The 21,238-nt window shown below is 44.7% G+C and overlaps 1 protein-coding gene and 1 long non-coding RNA gene across 3 annotated transcripts in view; one reads left to right on the plus strand and one right to left on the minus strand.

Annotated features, from left to right (window-relative positions):
- LOC309523338 overlaps window positions 1-21,238 on the minus strand; it is an 892,159-nt gene that overhangs the window by 263,865 nt on the left and 607,056 nt on the right. The gene's annotated exons all lie outside the window — the stretch shown is intronic.
- The window catches only part of LOC309523294 (UDP-N-acetylglucosamine--peptide N-acetylglucosaminyltransferase 110 kDa subunit-like), a 116,594-nt gene continuing 99,849 nt past the window's right edge, over window positions 4,494-21,238 (plus strand). The window contains exons 1-2 of one of the 2 annotated variants that reach the window (XM_082207071.1): window positions 4,494-4,601; window positions 13,462-13,612. In XM_082207071.1, coding sequence (XP_082063197.1) covers window positions 4,565-4,601; window positions 13,462-13,612 — 188 coding nt within the window. In that variant the 5' untranslated portion in view covers window positions 4,494-4,564. Of the gene's footprint in view, window positions 4,602-13,431; window positions 13,613-21,238 lie in introns of both variants that reach the window. The other variant, XM_082207070.1, reaches the window with a different exon arrangement.

Raw genomic sequence — 21,238 nt, forward strand, 5'->3', positions numbered from 1 at the left:
TCAAATTTTCTGTGGTGCAGGCTGTGCCCTTGGACATGATGTGTGATTTGAAAAGCGTTAGGATGAGTGCTTCAAAACCAGTTTTTGGGCCATGGAGTGGCCAGGAAGCCGTGGATCCATCATTTTTGTGGTGCAGGCTGTGCCCTTGGCTCTGACGTGCGATTTGACAGTGAATTTGGTTTGGCCCAATGAAAAGAGCATGGGGATCCATGATGATCCACGCTTCAAAACCAGGTTTTTGAACCATGGAATGGCCAGGAAGCCGTGGATCTGTGATTTTTGTGGTGCAGGCTGTGCCCCTGCCTGTGACGTGCCATCTGACGGTGACTTTGGGCTGATCTAATGCAAAAATCATGAGGATCAATGAGGATCTGTGCTTGAGAACCAGGTTTTTGGGCCATGGAGTCTCCAGGAAGCCGTGGATCCGTGATTTTTGTGGTGCAGGCTGTGCCCCTGGCTCTGAGGTGTGATTTGACAGTGAATTTGGTTTGGTCCAATGCGAAAAACGTGAGGATCCATGAGGATCCGTGCTTCAAAACCACGTTTTTGAGCCATGGTATGACCAGGAAGCCGTGGATTCGAATTTTCTATGGTGCAGGCTGTGCCCCTAGACCTGATGCGTAATTTGATGGTGAATTTGATTTGTCCCAATGCGAAAAGCATAAGGATCCATGAGGATCCGTGCTTCAGAACCACGTTTTGGGGCCACGGTATGGCCAGGAAGCCGTGGGTGTGAATTTTCTGTGGCGCAGGATGTGCCCCTGGACATGATGCGTGATTTGACAGTGAGTTTGGGGTCGCCCAATGCAAAAAGCGTGAGGATCCATGCGGATCCGTGCTTCAAAGCCACGTTTGTGAGCCACGGTATGACAAGGAAGCAGTGGATTCGAGTTCTTTGTGGTGCAAGCTGTGCCCATGGGCATGATGTGTGATTTGACGGTGAGTTTTGGTTGTTTTAATGCAAAGAGCAAGAGGATCCATGAGGAAAAAGCATGAGAATCCGTGCTCCAAAACCACGTTTTTGGGCCACGGTATGGCCAGGAAGCCGTGGATTCAAATTTTCTGTGGTGCAGGCTGTGCTCTTGGACATGATGTGTGATTTGAAAAGCGTTAGGATGAGTGCTTCAAAACCAGTTTTTGGGCCATGGAGTGGCCAGGAAGCCGTGGATCCATCATTTTTGTGGTGCAGGCTGTGCCCTTGGCTCTGACGTGCGATTTGACAGTGAATTTGGTTTGGCCCAATGAAAAGAGCATGGGGATCCATGATGATCCATGCTTCAAAACCAGGTTTTTGAACCATGGAATGGCCAGGAAGCCGTGGATCTGTGATTTTTGTGGTGCAGGCTGTGCCCCTGCCTGTGACGTGCCATCTGACGGTGACTTTGGGCTGATCTAGTGCCAAAATCATGAGGATCAATGAGGATCTGTGCTTGAGAACCAGGTTTTTGGGCCATGGAGTCTCCAGGAAGCCGTGGATCCGTGATTTTTGTGGTGCAGGCTGTGCCCCTGGCTCTGAGGTGTGATTTGACAGTGAATTTGGTTTGGTCCAATGCGAAAAACGTGAGGATCCATGAGGATCCGTGCTTCAAAGCCACGTTTTTGAGCCATGGTATGACCAGGAAGCCGTGGATTCGAATTTTCTATGGTGCAGGCTGTGCCCCTAGACCTGATGCGTAATTTGATGGTGAATTTGATTTGTCCCAATGCGAAAAGCATAAGGATCCATGAGGATCCGTGCTTCAGAACCACGTTTTGGGGCCACGGTATGGCCAGGAAGCCGTGGGTGTGAATTTTCTGTGGCGCAGGATGTGTCCCTGGACATGATGCGTGATTTGACAGTGAGTTTGGGGTCGCCCAATGCAAAAAGCGTGAGGATCCATGCGGATCCGTGCTTCAAAGCCACGTTTGTGAGCCACGGTATGACAAGGAAGCAGTGGATTCGAGTTCTTTGTGGTGCAAGCTGTGCCCATGGGCATGATGTGTGATTTGACGGTGAGTTTTGGTTGTTTTAATGCAAAGAGCAAGAGGATCCATGAGGAAAAAGCATGAGGATCCGTGCATCAAAACCACGTTTTTGAGCCATGGTATGACCAGGAAGCCATGGATTCGAATTTACTGTGGTGCAGACTGTGCCCATGGGCATGATGCGTAATTTGACAGTGAGTTTTGGTTGTTCCAATGCAAAGAGCATGAGGATCCATGAGGAAAAAGCATGAGGATCCATGCTTCAAAACCACGTTTTTGGGCCATGGAGTGGCCAGGAAGCCGTGGATCTGAGTTTTTTGTGGTGCAGGCTGTGCCCTTGGACACAATGCGTGATTTGACGGTGATTTTGGGGTCGCCCAATGCAAAAAGCATGAGGATCCATGAGGATCCGTGCTTCAAAGCCAAATTTTTGGGCCATGGAGCGACCAGCAAGCTGTGGATCCATGATTTTTGTGGTGCAGGCTATGCCTATGGGCATGATATGTGATTTGACGGTGAGTTTGGGGTGGCCCAATGCAAAAAGCGTGAGGATCCATGCTTCAAAACCATGTTTTGGGCCATGGAGTTGCCAGGAAGCCGTGGATCCGAATTTTCTCTGGTGCAGGCTGTTTCCCTGGCCATGATGTGTGATTTGATGGTGACTTTGGGCTGATCTACTGTAACAATCATGGGGATCTATGAGGATCCGTGATTCGGAATCACGTTTTTGGGCCACGGTATGGCCAGGAAGCCGTGGATTCGAGTTTTTTGTGGCGGAGGCTGCGCCCATGAGCATGATGTGTTATTTGACAGTGAGTTTGGGGGTGGCCCAATGCGAAAAGCGTGAGGATCCATGAGGATCCGTGCTTCAAAACCACATTTTTGGGCCATGGAGTTGCCAGGAAGCTGTGGATCTGAGTTTTTTGTGGTGCTGGCTGTGCCCATGCGCATGATGTGTGATTTGCTGGTGAGTTTGGGGTGGCACAATGCGAAAAGCATGACGATCCATGAGAATCCGTGCTCCAAAACCACGTTTTTGGGCCACGGTATGGCCAGGAAGCCGTGGACCCGTGATTTTTGTGGTGCATGCTGTGCCCATGGCCATGATGTTTTATCTGAGGGTGACTTGGGGCTGGACACAGTATGGCCACGAAGTCGTGGATCTGAGTTATTTGGGGTGCAGGCTGTGCCCCTGGACATGATGTGTGATTTGACGGTGAGTTTGGGGTGGCCCAATGCAAAAAGCATCAGGATCCATGAGAACCCGTGCTTCAAAACCAGGTTTTTGGGCCATGGAGTGGCCAGGAAGCCATGGATCCTAGTTTTTGGTGGTGCAGGCTGTGCCCATGGGCATGATGTGTTATTTGACAGTGAGTTTGGGGTGGCCCAATGCAAAAAGCATGGGGATCCGTGCTTCAAAACCACGTTTTTGGGCCATGGAGTTGCCAGGAAGCCGTGGATCCGAATTTTCTGTGGTGCAGGCTGTGCCCCTGGACATGTGTGATTTGACGGTGAGTTTGGGGTGGCCCAATGCAAAAAGCATGAGGATCCATGAGGATCCGTGCTCCATAACCACATTTTTGGGCCACGGTATGGCTAGCAAGCTGTGGATCCGTGATTTTTGTGGTGAATGCTGTGTCCATGGCCATGATGTTTTATCTGATGGTGACTTTGGGCTGATCTAGTTCAAAAATCATGAGGATTAATGAGGATCCGTGTTTTTTAACCATGTTTTTGCGCCCCTGTGGCCCCACGAAACAGTGGATGCATGATTTTTTTGATGCTGTCTACAGAGTAAGACATAGTCTACACAGTATCATGGTGGTTTTATTTAATTTGAATGAAAAAATCATATGAATTCTTGAGGATCCGTGCCTCGGATCCATGTTTTTGTGGTGCTGCAGCGCGGCAAATTGTTGGATCCACGTTTTTTATAGCCCAGTTTGTAGCCGTGCCTTCTAGGTGTGATTTGACACTGAATTTGTTGGAGTTATTTTTAAAAAAGTGTAGGATCCATGAGGATCCGCCTTTTACCCAGACCCAAATAAAACCATCCCTCACCACTGGTCCTGTTAGCTAGGGACCATGGGAGTTGTAGGTCAAAAAAATCTGGAGGGCCAAAGGTTGGAAACGCCTCCGCCCTCGGCCATCTTTCCCGCTCTCCCCCCCGCCCCGCCCCGCCCCTTGCGCGACACGCCTCAGCCTTAACTTTCGCTGAGGGGAGGCGAGCGTTACCGAAGCGCGCACATTTCTTTGGCTTAGGCGAGGCGACTGTCCTGCATGGCGCAAGCGCGCCTCATCAAATTACCGCAGTGTATCGGCTTTCGCGCGGCGGAGGGATACACGCGAACGTTTTCCTCTCTCGGCGGCCGTTTCGGCTCCTCCAGCCCAAGCTATTTCGGCGTCCCGCCTCCTTTCTTCTTTCCGACTTCTCCTCCGGCGGCAGGGAAGCGCGTCGCCCCGCGGAAAGGGAGGGACTACTTTGTCAAAAGAAGATCCGGCCGCGGCTAGCGTCCTCCTCCGCGCGCGTCCCCGACCGCCATTTCGTGAGTCGTCGCTGCCCCCGGCGGACGTGGATCCGAGCCCTGTCGCCGGAGCCATGGCGACCTCCGTGGGCAACGTCTCCGACAGCACAGGTACTGGCGGCGGCGAAGGAAGCGCTTCGCCCCTCAGGAGGGAACCGCGAGGAGCGCGCGAATCCCCGGGCGCTGGGAGGCGAGGGAGCCTCTCCTTAGGTGTCGGACTGAGGAGGAGGCGGCGGGGTGGGGTCCCCAGGCCTGGCTCCCGACGGTGAGAGGGCCGGTCCGCGGTGGGGGTCTCCGCCTTGGATACCTCAGAGGTTTTGAGACTACGACTCCCATCATTCCTAGCTAACAACACCAGTGGTCTGGGATGATGGGAATTGTAGTCTGAAAAACATCTGGAGGGCCGAGGTTGCCTATGCCTGGTCTAGTGACAACAACTGGTGATGATTATTAACTTATTATTTATACCCCGCCCATCTTTTTTAAAATATTTTTTATTCATTTTACATATAGTCGCATTGCATGACAACATGTCTTCATACGAAATCTCTTTGGCTCTGCTGAGCCTCCCTCCCGCCCAATGGTTTTTTACAAACTTCAATTTTGTTTCCATGCATTTCACGTCCTTTCCTGTTCTTGTGATGTCATTCCGGAAGTTAATTACATTATTCATCCTGAATTTGGTTGCCTTTCTTCTGGCAAATCTTCAGATCACCCTGCTACTGGTGTTAATTACTTACAGTTGTCTTTCAAATGTAAATTTATTCTAGTCTTTGTGGAAGGCTTGATCTCGCTGGTTCCGGATTCTTCCTGTCAGTTTCACCCAGTGATGGCAAAACTTGGTCCTCCAGCTGTTTTGGGACTACAATTCCCATCATCCCTGACCACTGGTCCTGTTAGCTAGGGATGATGGGAGTTGTAGTCCCAAAACAGTTGGAGGGCTGAGTTTGGGGGGTGCCTGACCTATACCCTACCCATCTGGCTGGGTTTCTCCAGCCAGTCTGGGCGGCTCCCACCAAAATATTAAAATACACCTTTTGTCCGGCTGTAAATCTTCATGTTTAGGGGAGCTTCTTCTTTACACTAAGCCAAATAAATAGGAGCCAGAGGGAGAGCTGAAATTGAGGTGCTCTTGCTTCTTTTCCCTCTCTTATTGTTTGCTCTCTCTTTTGCTCTTGTTTCGATGCGGGTGATGCACAAGGAGAGCCTGTGTTGAGTTCACTTAGCCTATAGAGCCTATTCACAGTAGGCTCTCCCGCAGGCCTTCTGGCGCTTCCCTCCCTGTGAGAAGCAAGGTTGCAGGGAGCCAGGTAGAGGGCCTTCTCGGTGGTGGTGCCCGCCCTGTGGAACGCCCTCCCATCAGATGTCGAGGAAATCAAGAATTAAAGAAATTTGGGGAAAATACAGTCTTATACACGGAAAAATACAGTCACTAGGCAGGGCAGCAGCTGTTTGCTGGGATGGGCGGGCAACCTCTGTGCCTTTCGGCAGCCTTGAAACCCAGCTTGACCAAACTGCCCCCTGGGGCAAATAAGTAAGTGGATTTACACTTCTTAGATCTGCTCATCTTGAGTTGCTGGTTCACTCCCCCCCCCCCCAACATGCCTCTGGTCTGAATATCCTGAATTACCTGTGCATCTCTGGCTGAAGACTTGGTTTATTGAGGAAAGACACTCGCACAATCTAGTACTGTACAGGGGTCAGCAAACTTTTTCAGCAGGGGGCCAGTCCACTGTCCCTCGGGCCGGATTATTTTGGGAAAAAATAATAATGAACACATTCCTATGAACCCAGAGATGCATTTGAAATAAAAGCACGTTCTACTTGTGTCAAAACACCAGGCAGGCCCCACAAATCAACCAGAGGTGCATTTTAAAGAAAAGGACACATTCTATTCATGTCAAAACACAATTCCTGGACCATCCGCATGCCGGATTGAGAAGGCAATTGGGCCGGATCCGGCCCCCGGGTCTATCAGTAGCAGGGTGATCTGAAGATTTGCCAGAAGAAAGGCAACCAAATTCAGGATGAATAATGTAATTAACTTCCGGAATGACATCACAAGAACAGGAAAGGACGTGAAATGCATGGAAGCAAAATTGAAGTTTGTAAAAAACCATTGGGCGGGAGGGAGGCTCAGCAGAGCCAAAGAGATTTCGTATGAAGACATGTTGTCATGCAATGCGACTATATGTAAAATGAATAAAAAATATTTTAAAAAAGATGGGCGGGGTATAAATAATAAGTTAATAATCATCACCAGTTGTTGTCACTAGACCAGGCATAAGATAGAGACATAGATGATTGATTGATTGATTGATTGATAGATAGAGGGGCGGATTTAAGTTTGATGAGGCCCTAAACTACTGAAGGTAATGGGGCCCTTGATATGTCCAGCTGTCCTTTGTCCACAACCAATTGTTGCTGTTTTTTGTGTTGAATATATGCTATATGGTAACTTATGGACCTACCGTATTTTTCACTCCATAAGACGCACTTTTTTTCTTCCAAAAAAGTAAGGGGAAATGTCTGTGCGTCTTAGGGAGTGAATGCGTGGTCCCTGGAGCCGAATTGCCCAAGGGCAAAAAGCAGGTCATGCTTTTTTTTTTTTGAAAGAGGAAAGTGGGTGTTGAAACAAAGCCGCTGAGAGATAAGGGACGCTGGAGAAAGAGTAGGCTGCCTGGGAGGGGGGAGGTAAAGACAGCAAACTTGCAAAGGGGGGAAGCAGGAAGGCTAAAGCAATAAGGAGAGGAATTAGAAGAAAAGGAGGAGCAAAAAACTTCTCCAGCTAAGGAAAAGACACTAAGGCAAAGGAGGGAAGGGAGTGTTGAAAGGAAGCAGCTGATGGTGGGATCGGGAGAGAGATAAGGGACGCTAGCAGAGGCTGCCTGGGAGGGGGAAGGTAAAAGCCCATGGATCCTCAGAATTTTTACATTGGGTCACCCCAAATTCACCATCAAATCACATAGCATGTCCATGACTATAGCCTGCACCAAAAAAAATCACGCACCCACTGTTGTCTGGGGCCGCAATGGCGCAAAAACATGGTTGCAAAGCACGGATCCACATGGATCCTCAGGATTTTTGCATTGGGTCAGCCCAAATTCACCATCAGATCACATGTCTGTGGCCACAGCATGAACCACAAAAATCATACATCCACTGTTTCATTCAGAATTTATTTTTTTTATAAAAATTTTTATTGGTTTTCCACAATTTATATAAACACAAACAATACACAATACAAACAGACAAACACATAAACAAACATGTATAATTTCCAATCCTTATTTCTTAAACCTTACTTCACCGACTTCCCCATACCTCCCCTTTCTGCATCCCAATTTCCAAATTAGTTTCAGCAAATCCTCCCTGTTTCATTCAGAATTTCGTTCAGAATATTTTTTTTCTTGTTTTCCTCCTCTAAAAACTAGGTGCGTCTTATGGAGCGAAAAATATGGTGATGGGTATCTAAAGCTACTTGCACATCACAAATAGGAGCCGACACAACACTAAACACTTGCTGTATGTCGGTTTTATTTTATTTGTTTTTTATCTTCTCTTTTGGAAATGTACATCCAGTTTTTTCTTCTTCAATTTTTTGAGGCCCCCCCAAGAGAGTGGGGCCCTAAGCTAGAGCTTGTTTAGCTTATACATAAATCCGGCACTGGGTGGTTTACTTGCAAAGGTCCTATGTAGGTAGTGTGACATGTGAATGTGGTGTAGTCTAAATCTCAGATCCTACTTGAGTGCTGTGCCTGGTCATTGGCAGCACATGAAAATAAAAAAATAGGTCTACACAATAGAAATTCAGCTTTAGGTGTCAACCTGCTCTGCTGATCTTGTCTGCTGACCTCGTAATAAGCTGCCGGCTTGAAAGGAAAATTACAGAGAAGCATACATTGAGTCCCAACTCCTTAAGAAGCCATCTGCTCCTTGCATATTCTCATTTAACTACAGTGTGTTGATTTATTTTGTTTTTGAACAAAAGAACCCAACTTGTTTGAAATGCAGTTGCAGTCAGAGGTTCTATGAAGCCCCTTCTCAGGGGCAGGTGCCCCTTCCAGGAGCAGCAGAGAATGTAGGAATAATAATAATAATAATAATAATAATAATAATAATAATAATGCAGCAACAAGACGCTGTTCAGGACACATTTCCGAATCTCATGATGATGATGACAACAATACTACTACTATTACTACTACTACTACTAATAAATTAATTCTGCCCCGCCCATCTGGCTGTGCTTCCCCAGTCACCCTGGGCAGCTTCCAACAGAAGATTAAAAAGACATTAAAACATCAGTCATTCAAAACTTCTCTAAACAGGTAAGGGTGGGGATTGGTGTACCTTTACACTGCCTGGAAGAAAGAGACGAGTCCGTGGTCAGTATTTGGTGTATGTCCGAATGTCAACCACTAGAACTTTGATCTCAGTTGGAAAACAGTTCAAAATGTCCAAATGAAAAATTCTTTATATACAGGCGATTCTCAACTTAACTTGGGGGGTTACGTTGGCTTATGAAACCACCTTGGGTTCGACAGAGAGTGGGATTGCCAAAGGCTTTTTACCCAGACACATGGCCCTTTCAATTTTTTATTTTTAGGGAAGTTTTGAATGACTGATGTTTTAATTATTTTTAATCTTTTGTTGGAAGCTGCCCAGAGTGCCTTGGGAGACCCAGCCAGATGGGCGGGGTAGAAATAATAATAATAATAATAATAATAATAATAATAATAATAATAATAATAATAATAATAATTAGCCAAGCATGGCAAGCTGAATGTGCGCAGGTTAAATGTGCGTAAGTTGCGAGTTTCATCTTTTACGACGTGAGTGACCATTGTGCCCTAAATGTAACCAACCTGTTAGCCTTTCTGGAACAGAAATGAGCATTTTTGTAAGTGGCGTGTGTGAAGTTTGCTCCATACGGCTTGAATCCTATGCCTCTCAATTCAGCTAGCTCATGATCAACATTGTATTTTTATTTTATTTTATTTATTGCTTGCCTATTTCTTGTCCTTCCTATAAAGGGGTCAGGGGGCAGCCTACACGGTTCTCCCTCTGCTCCTTGCTCCCTCGCGCCAACCCTGGGAGGTTTGGTTGAGCGACGGTTACTGGTCTCTCACTTCGCAGCAGAGCATTTGAACCTGAATTTAACTGGGCCTTTGCCCTTTTCTCTGACAGCAATTTCCCCTTCATCCCAATCCGCAGTTCTTTGGTCACATGGTTTGCTCTGCGTCTTCTTTTGGGAAACCCAGCCAGATGGGTGGGGTATAATAATGACAATAATAATAATTATTTATACCCCGCCCATCTGGCTAGGTTTTCCCAGCCACTCTGGGCGGCTTCCAACAAAATATTAAAATACAATAGTCCTTCAGATACCAAAAGCTTCCCTAAATTAAGTGATGATGATGATGTTGATGTTGGGAGCCACCCAGTGTGGCTCGGGAAACCCAGGCAGATGGGCAGGGTAGAAATAATAAATTATTATTATTATTACTACTACTACTACTACTACTACTACTATCAGCTTTCCCTCCCTCCCTCCCTCCCTCCCTCCCTCCCTCCCTCTCTTTTCCATGCAAGCTGCCTGTCTCTTTCTCTCTTTCTGCAGCACACATTATGGGGTTCAAGTCTCGCCTGGTTTTTCTGCCACAGGCGGGCAGGATGTTGGCTCAGCCTTGGGCAACACCCAGTTACAGGGGTCAGCAGACTTTTTCAGCAGGGGGCTGGTCCACCGTCCCTCAGACCTTGTGCTGGGCTGGACTATATTTTGAAGAGAAAAAAAAAGAACAAATTCCTATGCCCCACAAATAACCCAGAGATGCATTTTAAATAAAAGCACACATTCTACTCATGTCAAAACACGCTGCTTCCCAGACCGTCTGTGGGCCGGATTTAGAAGGCAGTGGGGCCAGATCCAGACCCTGGGCCTTGGGTTGCCTACCCCTGCTCTTAATATTGACAAGTGGAGGAAGGTTTTCTTTTTGGAATGATAAAATCCTTTTTTAACAGAAAGGTTCAACCTTGCTGGCATCCTCTTATTATTGACAACTGGAAGGAAGGCTTCCTTTTTTGAATCATCAATTTTCAGAGTCGTTTTTACAATTATATCAAAAATGACTGATTTGGTTCTACTATTAGAAATACATAGACCGATAATTATGAAATGATGGTGAGGTTTAATAAGTTAACAGTTTCTATTTGGACAACTTTTCTGCTGTACTTGATTGGAAGGAGAAAAAGAATCATTTCCTTCATCACAATTTAAACAATTAATTTAACTGAAACAACAACATGAGCATATGTATCCATGTTGGTTAACTGATGTGGTTGAACAATTTTTTAATAAAAAAACCCTTAAGACAGAGTTTTAGCACACATGAAAAACTTAAAACAAATCCTTATTTCCTGATGAATAGCCTTTGGACTATAACTTAAATAGAAAACTCTCTTTAGAATAAATTTTCCTCCAAAAGCATTTTATTTTAAAAATCCAATTTAAATTTAAAAAATCCGATTTAAATAAAAAAAATCCGATTTGAATAAAAAAGTCTGATTTTTTTAATTTAAAAAGTTAATTAAAAAAAACCATGGATTTTTATCCACCCTGAGCAGGAGCAGTCGTCCTTAAGAAAAAGAGGCCAGAATGGGCCAGTATAGATGGCTTTTCTTCTTTCAGTTCTCAAAGATCTTAACCTCGCTCAAGGTTGTCATCTGAACTGTTGTTGTTTAGTCGTGTCCGACTCTTCGTGACCCCATGGACCAGAGCACGCCAGGCACTTCTGTCTTCCACTGCCTCCTGCAGTTTGGTCAGACTCATGTTTGTAGCTTCGAGAACACTGTCCAACCATCTCGTCCTCTGTCGTCCCCTTCTTCTTGTGCCCTCATTCTTTCCCAACATCAGGGTCTTTTCCAGGGAGTCTTCTCTTCTCATGAGGTGGCCAAAGTATTGGAGCCTCAGCTTCACGATCTGTCCTTCCAGTGAGCACTCAGGGCTGATTTCCTTAAGAATGGATACGTTTGATCTTATTTCAGTCCATGGGACTCTCAAGAGTCTCCTCCAGCACCATAGTTCAAAAGCATCAATTCTTCGGCGATCAGCCTTCTTTATGGTCCAGCTCTCACTTCCATACATCACTACTGGGAAAACCATAGCTTTAACTATACGGACCTTTGTTGGCAAGGTGATGTCTCTGCTTTTTAAGATGCTGTCTAGGTTTGCCATCGTCTTTCTCCCAAGGAGCAGGCGCCTTTTAATTTCGTGACTGCTGTCGCCATCTGCAGTGATCAGGGAGCCCAAGAAAGTAAAATCTCACTGCCTCCATTTCTTCCCCTTCCATTTGCCAGGAGGTGATGGGCCCAGTGGCCATGATCTTCGTTTTTTTGATGTTGAGCTTCAGACCATATTTTGCGCTCTCCTCTTTCACCCTCATTAAAAGGTTCTTTAATTCCTCCTCACTTTCTGCCATCAAGGTTGTGTCATCTGCATATCTGAGGTTGTTGATATTTCTTCCGGCGATCTTAATTCCGGCTAGGGATTCATCCAGCCCAGCCTTTCGCATGATGAATTCTGCATATAAGTTAAATAACCAGGGAGACAATATACAGCCTTGCCGTACTCCTTTCCCAATTTTGAACCAATCAGTTGTTCCATATCCAGTTCTAACTGTAGCTTCTTGTCCCACATAGAGATTTCTCAGGAGACAGATGAGGTGATCAGGCACTCCCATTTCTTTAAGAACTTGCCATAGTTTGCTGTGGTTGACGCAGTCAAAGGCTTTTGCATAGTCAATGAAGCAGAAGTAGATGTCTTTCTGGAATTCTCTAGCTTTCTCCATAATCCAGCGCATGTTTGCAATTTGGTCTCTGGTTCCTCTGCCTCTTCTAAATCCAGCTTGCACTTCTGGGAGTTCTCGGTCCACATACTGCTTAAGCCTGCCTTGCAGAATTTTAAGCATAACCTTGCCAGCATGTGAAATGAGTGCAATTGTGTGGTAGTTGGAGCATTCTTTGGCACTTCCCTTCTTTGGGATTGGGATGTAGACTGATCTTCTCCAATCCTCTGGCCACTGCTGAGTTTTCCAAATTTGCTGGCATATTGAGTGTAGCACCTTAACAGCATCATCTTTTAAAATTTTAAATAGTTCAGCTAGAATATCATCACTTCCACTGGCCTTGTTATTAGCAGTGCTTTCTAAGGCCCATTTGACTTCACTCTCCAGGATGTCTGGCTCAAGATCAGCAACCACACTACCTGGGGTATACGAGACATCCATTTCTTTCTGGTATAGTTCCTCTGTGTATTCTTGCCACCTCTTCTTGATGTCTTCTGCTTCTGTTAGGTCTTTTCCACTTTTGTCTTTTATTATGGTAATCTTTGTACAAAATGAACTAGCCAGATGTTGAGCTCAGAATCAATCACAGTTGTTCCATTATTTGAAAAATAAGACTTTGGAGCCTTTTTGCCCCCAAATGACAACTGGATATTCCGTTTTGGCGACTGCAACCTTGGTCTAAGGCAGGCATCCCCAACCTGCGGCCCTCCAGGTGTTTTGGCCTACAACTCCCATGATCCCTAGCTAACAGGACCAGTGGTCAGGGATGATGGGAATTGTAGTCTCAAAACAGCTGGAGGGCCGAGTTGGGCCGCCACTGCTCTAGATCAGGCATGGCCCTACTTGTCCCTCCAGCTGTTTGGGGACTACAACTCCCATCATCCCTTGCTAACAGGACCAGTGGTCAGGGATGTTGGGAATTGTAGTTTGACGTTTAGCTGATCTGTTTGCATTCGCCCTACAGACCCCCTTGAGGTTTTGCATCACGCCAGACATTGCGCCTTTTTATTTGCACACCGCTGTCTGTCGGCTTTTGGCTCCCCTCTTCTAACTTTTTGTTTCCCCCCCATCCGAATGTCTTGGTGATCCTTCAGAACCAACAAAACGTCTGCTTTCCTTCCAAGGGCTGGCAGAGTTGGCTCACCGGGAGTACCAGGCGGGAGACTTCGAAGCTGCTGAGAGGCACTGCATGCAACTGTGGAGACAGGAGCCCGACAACACCGGCGTCCTGTTGCTGCTCTCATCCATTCACTTCCAGTGTCGCAGGCTGGACAGGTAGGAGGCTGGGGCCTTTCTTTCTTTTTCTTTTTAAAATATTATCAGTTTTTCCATGTATACATCCTCTAACAATATTTCTCTAACAATTTTCCATATTCCCCCCCTCCTCCCCTGGACTGCCCTCATATTCCCATTTTGTTTTATTTCCATATTACTCACCCTGTGTGTTGTTTCCCAAAATTTCCCCCATATGTATAATCTTACTTTTTGTTATATACAATTGTTTTTGTTTATTCAAACCCTGCCAGTGAGTCCAATTGTGTTGCTTCTTCATATATTCCATAAATGGTTCCCATTCTCTTTTAAAGTCTTGGTTATCCTTTTCATGTAATTTATCTGTTAATTTTGCCAGTTCTGCATATTCCAGAAGTTTCCCTTGCCATTATTCTTTCGTTGGTATTTCTTCTGTCTTCCAAGCTTGTGCTAATATAATTCTTGCAGCTGTTGTTGCATACATAAATAATATTCATTTTTTTCTAAATCTTGATCTAAAATTCCTAGGAGGAATGCTTCTGGTTTCTTTACAAAAGTCTTTTTAAGCACCCCCCCCCCCAATTCATTATATATCATTTCCCAATAATTTCTAACCCTTTTGCATTCCCACCACATATGATAAAATGTACCATATTTTTCTTTACATTTCCAACAGGTTTTAGATCCCTTTTTATACATTTTTGCCACTTTCTCTGGCGTAATATACCATCTATAAATCCTTTTCATATAATTCTCTTTCAATAAGATACAATCTGTAAATTTTAAATTCACCTTTCACATCTTTTCCCAATCTTCCAGTTGTATATTATTACCTAAATCCTGAGTCCACTTTATTTGTGCTGACTTTACCATTTCATCCAGCATTTCCCCATATAACGGGAGACTATACATTTTTTTTTAGTAATTTCATATCACTCTCAATTAGCTCTTCTTGAAAGTTTGACACTGTGTAGCTGAAACCTTTTTTATTGTCTTCCTTAAACTGTTCGTTCAATTGTCTATGATGTAACCAACTTTGCAATGTAGTCTTTAGTTCCTTATATTCTTTCATCTTTAACCCTTTTTAAGCCTCTATTAATAATTCTCTGTATGTCAGCCATTTCTCTCTCTTACAAAGATGCTTTAATGCTAATACTTCCACTGGCGAGAGCCACCATGGAGTTTTGGGTTCTAAAAAATCTTTATATTTATTCCATACTTTTATAAGCATTTTTCTTATTATATGATTATTAAAACCTTTGTGTTTTTTATCTTTCCCATACCATAAATATGAATGCCAACCAAATCTATTATCATGTCCTTCCAAATCTAATATTTCATCGCTCTCTAATTTTATCCAGTCCCAAATCCACGTGATGCAAACAGCTTCATAATACAATTTTAGGTCTGGAAGGGAGAAGCCTCCTCTATCTTTAGTATCTATAAGTATTTTGTATTTTATTCTAGGCTTTTTCCCATTCCAGACAAACTTAGAAATATAGTTTTGCCAGTTTTTGATGCAGACAAAGTTACTTATGAGGCTGGGTCCTTTCAATGTAATAATAATGAAACCATAATACATTTCATTTGTATCTCGCCTTCCCCTGCCAAAGCTGTGCTCAGAGCGGCTAACACAGGCTTCCTCAACCTCAGCCCTCCAGATGTTTTTGGCCTACAACTCCCATGATCCCTAGCTACCAGGACCAGTGGTCAGGGATGCTGGGAACTAAAACAGCAGAGGGCCGAGGTTGAGGAAGCCTGAGCTAACATCATAGAAATAACAAAAGAAAAAAAATGGTCCAGTAGCACCTTAGAGACCAACTCAGTTTGTTCTGGGTCTAAGCTTTCGTGTGCAGGTGCCCTTCTTCAGATACATGGAAACCAAAGCCTGTATAAGAACTAGTATGAAAAAAGAGGTCTCCCAGCATTCTCCCAGGCCCATATAAGAACAGCGTAAACAGTTGGGCCTGATGAGCGTTTACTGTTCCCAACCCTAATCCTGCGGTAAGCCATCTAACTAGGTTTTAATTTGATCTTGACTTGTTTTCAGGAGGTAATTTCATTATTGTTTGATTTTATACCAATGTTAACTCTTAACACAGCATTTGTAAGAACCAATCAGATTTCTTCTGAGCATTTCAAAAACATCCCCACGTGGGACAAAGTCAGATCAGAGGAATTCTTTTTAACTACAAAGAACTAAATTGAGCGTGCATACATGTTTTAGGGTAAATAAAACAGGAATCAAGGAGGAATGCATTTAGCAAACTCCAGAGGTCATAAACAGGCAGTAAACAGGAGAGGAAGGACGGCAAGGAAAGATAGGCATTTTTATCACCTCCTTGTCCTTTTTTAAATGGCAAGGAAAGATAGGCACTTTTATCATCTCCTGGCCCTTAAGATCTACCTAAACTAACAAAAGCTACATCAAAGCTATCTCCTATCTTTATGGCCCAGGATGCCTGGTGAACAACTGGTCTGTGTAAAATGCTCTATACGTGACTGTCAGGCAGAGAGAGAAGAAAATGGCAGAAGTGCAGAGGCTTGTGGGATTCGATCAGGAATCATGTCAAAATGGCTCAAGCCCAGTCAAAGCAATGCATTCATTGCTGACACAATGGCTTGCTACATTTTTCATAATTCCTCATAGCAATCCCACGTGACCACCACATCTCACCGTTTTTCATTTATTTAATTTTTTTTAAAAAAATGTTTAGTTTTTTGTAAGAAGAGCTTAAGATAGTAGATGTTAAGGTAGTAGAGGTATTGTATCCTCTCCATTGTCCTGCATGTGTTCATGTATCACGTAAAGATCTCCAGCAGACATTCCTGAAGTAGAGCTTGACATCCTCTGCCTATTCTTTTTAAAAATTGAGCGACTAGGCATGACCAACGTCAGTCTGCTGAGGCAGCACTGAGCATCACATAAATTGGCGGGAATGTAATTATAACTTTGATTACACGTGAAGAACCAGCCATCTGGTAAGTGCACATGAGCATAGTTAAAAGTAATCTGTTGAACACGTGAACTGTTAGGATATTTCCGTTCCACCTTAAAAGGGAGCAGGCTTTGTGAGTCACAGAGTCTGCATATTTCCTGTTCACAGGAAGTTTATATTTTGTCTATTGCTTTCCTTTCTCTCTCTGTGCCTGAGACATCGAAGCAGGCAGTCATGTTTTTTCCTTTGTTCTGACTAATGCTGAATAAAGTTGTAAATATGCTCTCCTGAGTGCATCTTTCGTTGTGTGAACTCTGCTGATAGAGCGTGCACTAGAGCTCTGGAATGTGGCAAGCTATTTCTGAGGCTTCGTGTCGCTAATTGACTGATACTGTATCTACGGGAGATCGATGGATCGCAACGGAGATGACATGGAGGCTTGATGGCCTTTGTCTTCCTGGCAGTATCCCAACATGAACAATTCCAAGTTGGCCTTCCTGTTTCCAAACAGTGAGTTGCTTTCTCACTGCAATTCACAATCTGAGCCAAGAGGTGTCTGGCGGTGCTGCAACTCTAGGTGTGTATAATGATATTGCATCCAGAGGTAACTTTTGTGTTACTGTTCCCCAATCATGGAGATTGGTATAACCAATGACACTTTCAGGAATCCATTCAAGAAAACCACTTTCACATGTCTTGTGTCGTGTCATATGAAAATGTTGTGTACAAACTGGGATCATATAATCTCCTAAGGCAGTGTGCATATCATATGTTTCACTCAGACAAAAATGAGAGACATTAGTGTTAGGACTGGTCGTTGTCCTCTTCAGATCACCACACAAACACTTCTTGTTCTTTTATAACTTTTTATTGCGTATTAACAAAACATTCTTATAAACGGTTCTTAAATATTATTCCTCAGAGTCACTTTCAGATACCTTCTGAGCTCTGCTTCTCCGTGACCAGCCACTCTCAAAATGGCGAAGGAGCTGCTCCTTTTGCTTTCCTGCTCTTTTTTCTAACCTCCTGGCTAGAGCTGGCTTGTATCTCCCCTTCTCCGAATCTGAGCTAGAACTTAACCATTGCCGTCCCTGTGAACATCCTGTTCCTCCCTGTTGTTCCTGTTGCTCTCTTCTATTAGATTCACTGCTCTCCTCCCCCCCCCCCCCCTTTGTGGAAAACTTTCTCCCTCTGGGAAACTGGAAACTTCTAACTCTAAGTCTTCCCTGACAATTAGTAATTTCAGCTAAACGCATCCTCAAATTATAGGTATGACTAGAAGAAGTGTCAGGGGGAAGATAGATACATTGAGTACTAGGTATCAAGAAAAAAATAATATACATGTTAAAATCAGCATAGAGTTCATATTTAGCTGAGTAATCAAGGCTACTAAAAAAGTCTCTGGTTCTGCTGGAACATCATGATGCTGAAGTTGTGTCCTGGCATCAAAGGTCAGGGTCTTCAGCATTCCCCATGTCACCTTTGGGCATCCCTCAGCCTTTTGAGCATGAGGACAGGCACGACGGACTTTCACACAGGGCTGCTGAACCTGTAGAGGCGGAGTCAGGGTCATGGTCCTTGCAAAGTTCGGAATGGGTTTCTGCAGGTCTTGGTGCCAGCGCATGTCTTGGCTGATAGGGATGGATACAGCAACCTGGAATCCACAAAGGACCTGAGGAAGTAAGAACAGTAGGGCATCCCTGCCCCCAGGTAATCAAAGGAACAGGTCCCTCTCACTGCAGGTTGGGGAGCTGCTGGTACGTCACTAGAGGGCGTTCCAGAGGTACCTCTTTCCTTCAATGGCGTTCCATAGGAGAAAATTTATTAGGAAAGGAAACAGTTAATGAAGGACACCCACCAATAATATCCTTAGCTTGTGTCAGAGGAATGGAAAATTGTTTAGGCAGCTGCTTGGCTCCCTGGTGAAAAAATACATGGCTGTCAATTGCATTAGAAAATAACGGACATAAATATTTCAGAGCAAAATCAGCATGTTGATTACCTTCTGAAATGACATTCGTGAATCCTGTGTGGGAGCGAAAGTGAGCAGCATAGAAAAGGCACAGTTCTATTTGTCAAGAGATTTTTCAGTGTCAAAAACAGAGAGAGTAGATTAAAATCTAGCATAGGAGAAAGATAGGAATTAGCCAAATGTGATGAAAAGATTAAACACATATTGAGTATCCACAGTGATCTCTCTGCACTCATCTGATTAGCTGTAAAAAAAAGAAGCCAGTTATAAGAGTCCTTATATGTTAAAACACCTCTAGAGGGAGCTTCTTCCTTAGAAAGTGTAAGTGCGTTTTGTACAGGAACCAATTTCCTTGGCACCTGTTGAATCAAAACCAGGCATGGACCTTTAGGAGGGTTAAAATGAACTGTCCCAATATAATCAGTAAATGTAATCTGACAGGGAAGAGAAGAACTCATTAGGGACTCGTGCTCCTGTTTAGAAAAAATGCAAATAACAAGCAGCAATATTTCGAGGCGGTGTATTAGGCAAAGGTAGCCACTCTAAAATCGCTATTCTGTCAGCAGTGGCTGGGGAAAAAAGGAGTCCTGTAAGTGAAGACATTGTATTAAGGAGAATCACGTGTATGAGGTGACCCCAAAACTCTGCAACTGCTGTAAAGTAAACTCATTAGGAATTTTCAGTTCAGGGAGGAAAGGAGAAAAAACAGTCTGTAATAGGCAATGAAGAATGAGTCTCACTGTCTGAGGTGGAATCGGACCTGTATGCTATGTCTTAATTTTATAAACCACCATAGGGAACTGAAAATTAGCAAGTTCTGCTGTCACTAGGTCGAAACCAGCACTGCCTTTAGTGGCATGGCTCAGATCTGCCACAGGATACAGTGTGTTAAAAGCAATTGGCTCTGCTGTTGTGACTTTGGTAGAAGACTGACAATCAGCTGGCACAACTGTCTTTGTTCTCCCATTTAAACCCAGGCTGGAAGGCCACCTGTCGTGGCATTGCCTGTCTTTAGCAGAATGACCTGATGGAGACAAAGCTGCTGCTAGGAGGGCAGATTTGTGAGTCTCAGTGCCAATATTCTGGCAAGGCTTAATCATTTGAGCACTATCTGTTTCTGGCTTCTGATAAATCGCTTTAAGAGCAGTCTTGCATTCAGCATTTTCATTTTCATAAGCCAATTGCTTCATTAAAACTTCAGAGGCCTCAAGGTTTGGAATTAATGTACTGGCTCCTCTTAGCTCATCAAGAAGGTCAGTAGTAAACATACTATGCAAGTCATTTTCTGTCACACTTCGCTTCAATTTTTTAAAAACTGCGAAGGGCAATGATTAGTGGGCTCTCTGTCCCTGTGCATTCTGAACAATAGAACAGATAGCAATCCCACGTGACCACCACAATTAGTCCTGCAGGAAAAAGCAAGGGATGGTACGCAGATGACTAAAAATAGCTTTAGCATATGCAATGAGACAAGAATTCAATATCTCTATTCAGACCAGGTCTCTCCATAGTTTTCAGTTTAATAATAAGTTGTAATTCAGCAAGTTGTAAACTCCATAGTTTGCAGTTTAGTAGTACCGTAGTTTTCGCTCCATAACACGCGTTTTTTTCCTCCTAGAAAGTAAGGGGAAATGTCTGTGCGTGGGAGCGAATGCTTCCCTCCTCCGTGGTTGCTGAATGGGGAGGAGAGAGGGACAGAGTGCCTGCTTCTTTAAAGGAGCAAAGCGGGAGGGGAGGGGAGCCGCTTACACGAGTGTAAGCGGCTCCTGTCCGGTTGGCTCCTTTAAAGCAAGCAGGTTCTGCTTCTCTCCCTCCTCCCCACTCAGCAGCTCTTCTCCCGCTTTGCTGGAAATAGCAGGAAAGATTTTCAGCTCGCTAAGGGGGGGGGGAGGAGGGAGAGAAGCAGAGCCTGCTTACTTTAAAGGAGCAAAGTGGGAGAGGAGCCGCTTACACTCCTCCGGTTGGCTCCTTTAAAGCAAGCTGGCTCTCTGTATCTCTCTCCTCCCACTTTGCTGGAAATAGCAGGCAAGATTTTCAGTCTCCTCCCGCTTTGCTTTTCAGCTCACCAAGGGTGGGGGGGAGGGGGAGGAGGGAGAGAAGCAGAATCTGCTTGCTTTAAAGGAGCCTACCGGCGAGTGTAAGCGGCTCCTGTCCGGTAGGCTCCTTTAAAGCAAGCAGGCTCTCTGTCCCTCCAGCAAAATTTTTCAGCTCGCTAAGGAGGGAGAGAAGCAGAACCTGCTTTCTTTAAAGGAGCCTACCGGTAGGCTCCTGTAAAGCAAGCAGGCTCTCTGTCCCTTCAGCAAAGTTTTTCAGCTTGCTAAGGGGGGGGGGGGAGGGAGAGAAGCAGAGCCTGCTCCATGCGTGCTCCTTGTCTCTTGAGTGCTTTTTCTTCCCTCCCCACTTAAAACGTGGTTACAAAGCACAGATCCACATGGATCCTCAGGGTTTTTGCACTGGGTCACCCCAAATTCACCATCAGATCACATAGCATGTCCATGGCTACAGTTTGTACCAAAAAAATCACGCACCCACTGTTACCTGGGGCTGCAGTGGTGCAAAGACATGGTTACAAACATGGATCCACATGGATCCTCAGGATTTTTGCATTGGGCTACCCCAAACTCACACCGTCAGATCACATGTCTGTGGCCACAGCATGAACCACAAAAATCATACATCCACTGTTTCGTTTAGAATTTTTTTTTTCTTGTTTTCCTCCTCTAAAAACTACATGCGTGT

The sequence above is a fragment of the Podarcis vaucheri genome (genome assembly GCF_965113315.1).
Source record: "Podarcis vaucheri genome assembly, chromosome: W".
NCBI classification, from domain to species: Eukaryota; Metazoa; Chordata; class Lepidosauria; order Squamata; family Lacertidae; genus Podarcis; species Podarcis vaucheri.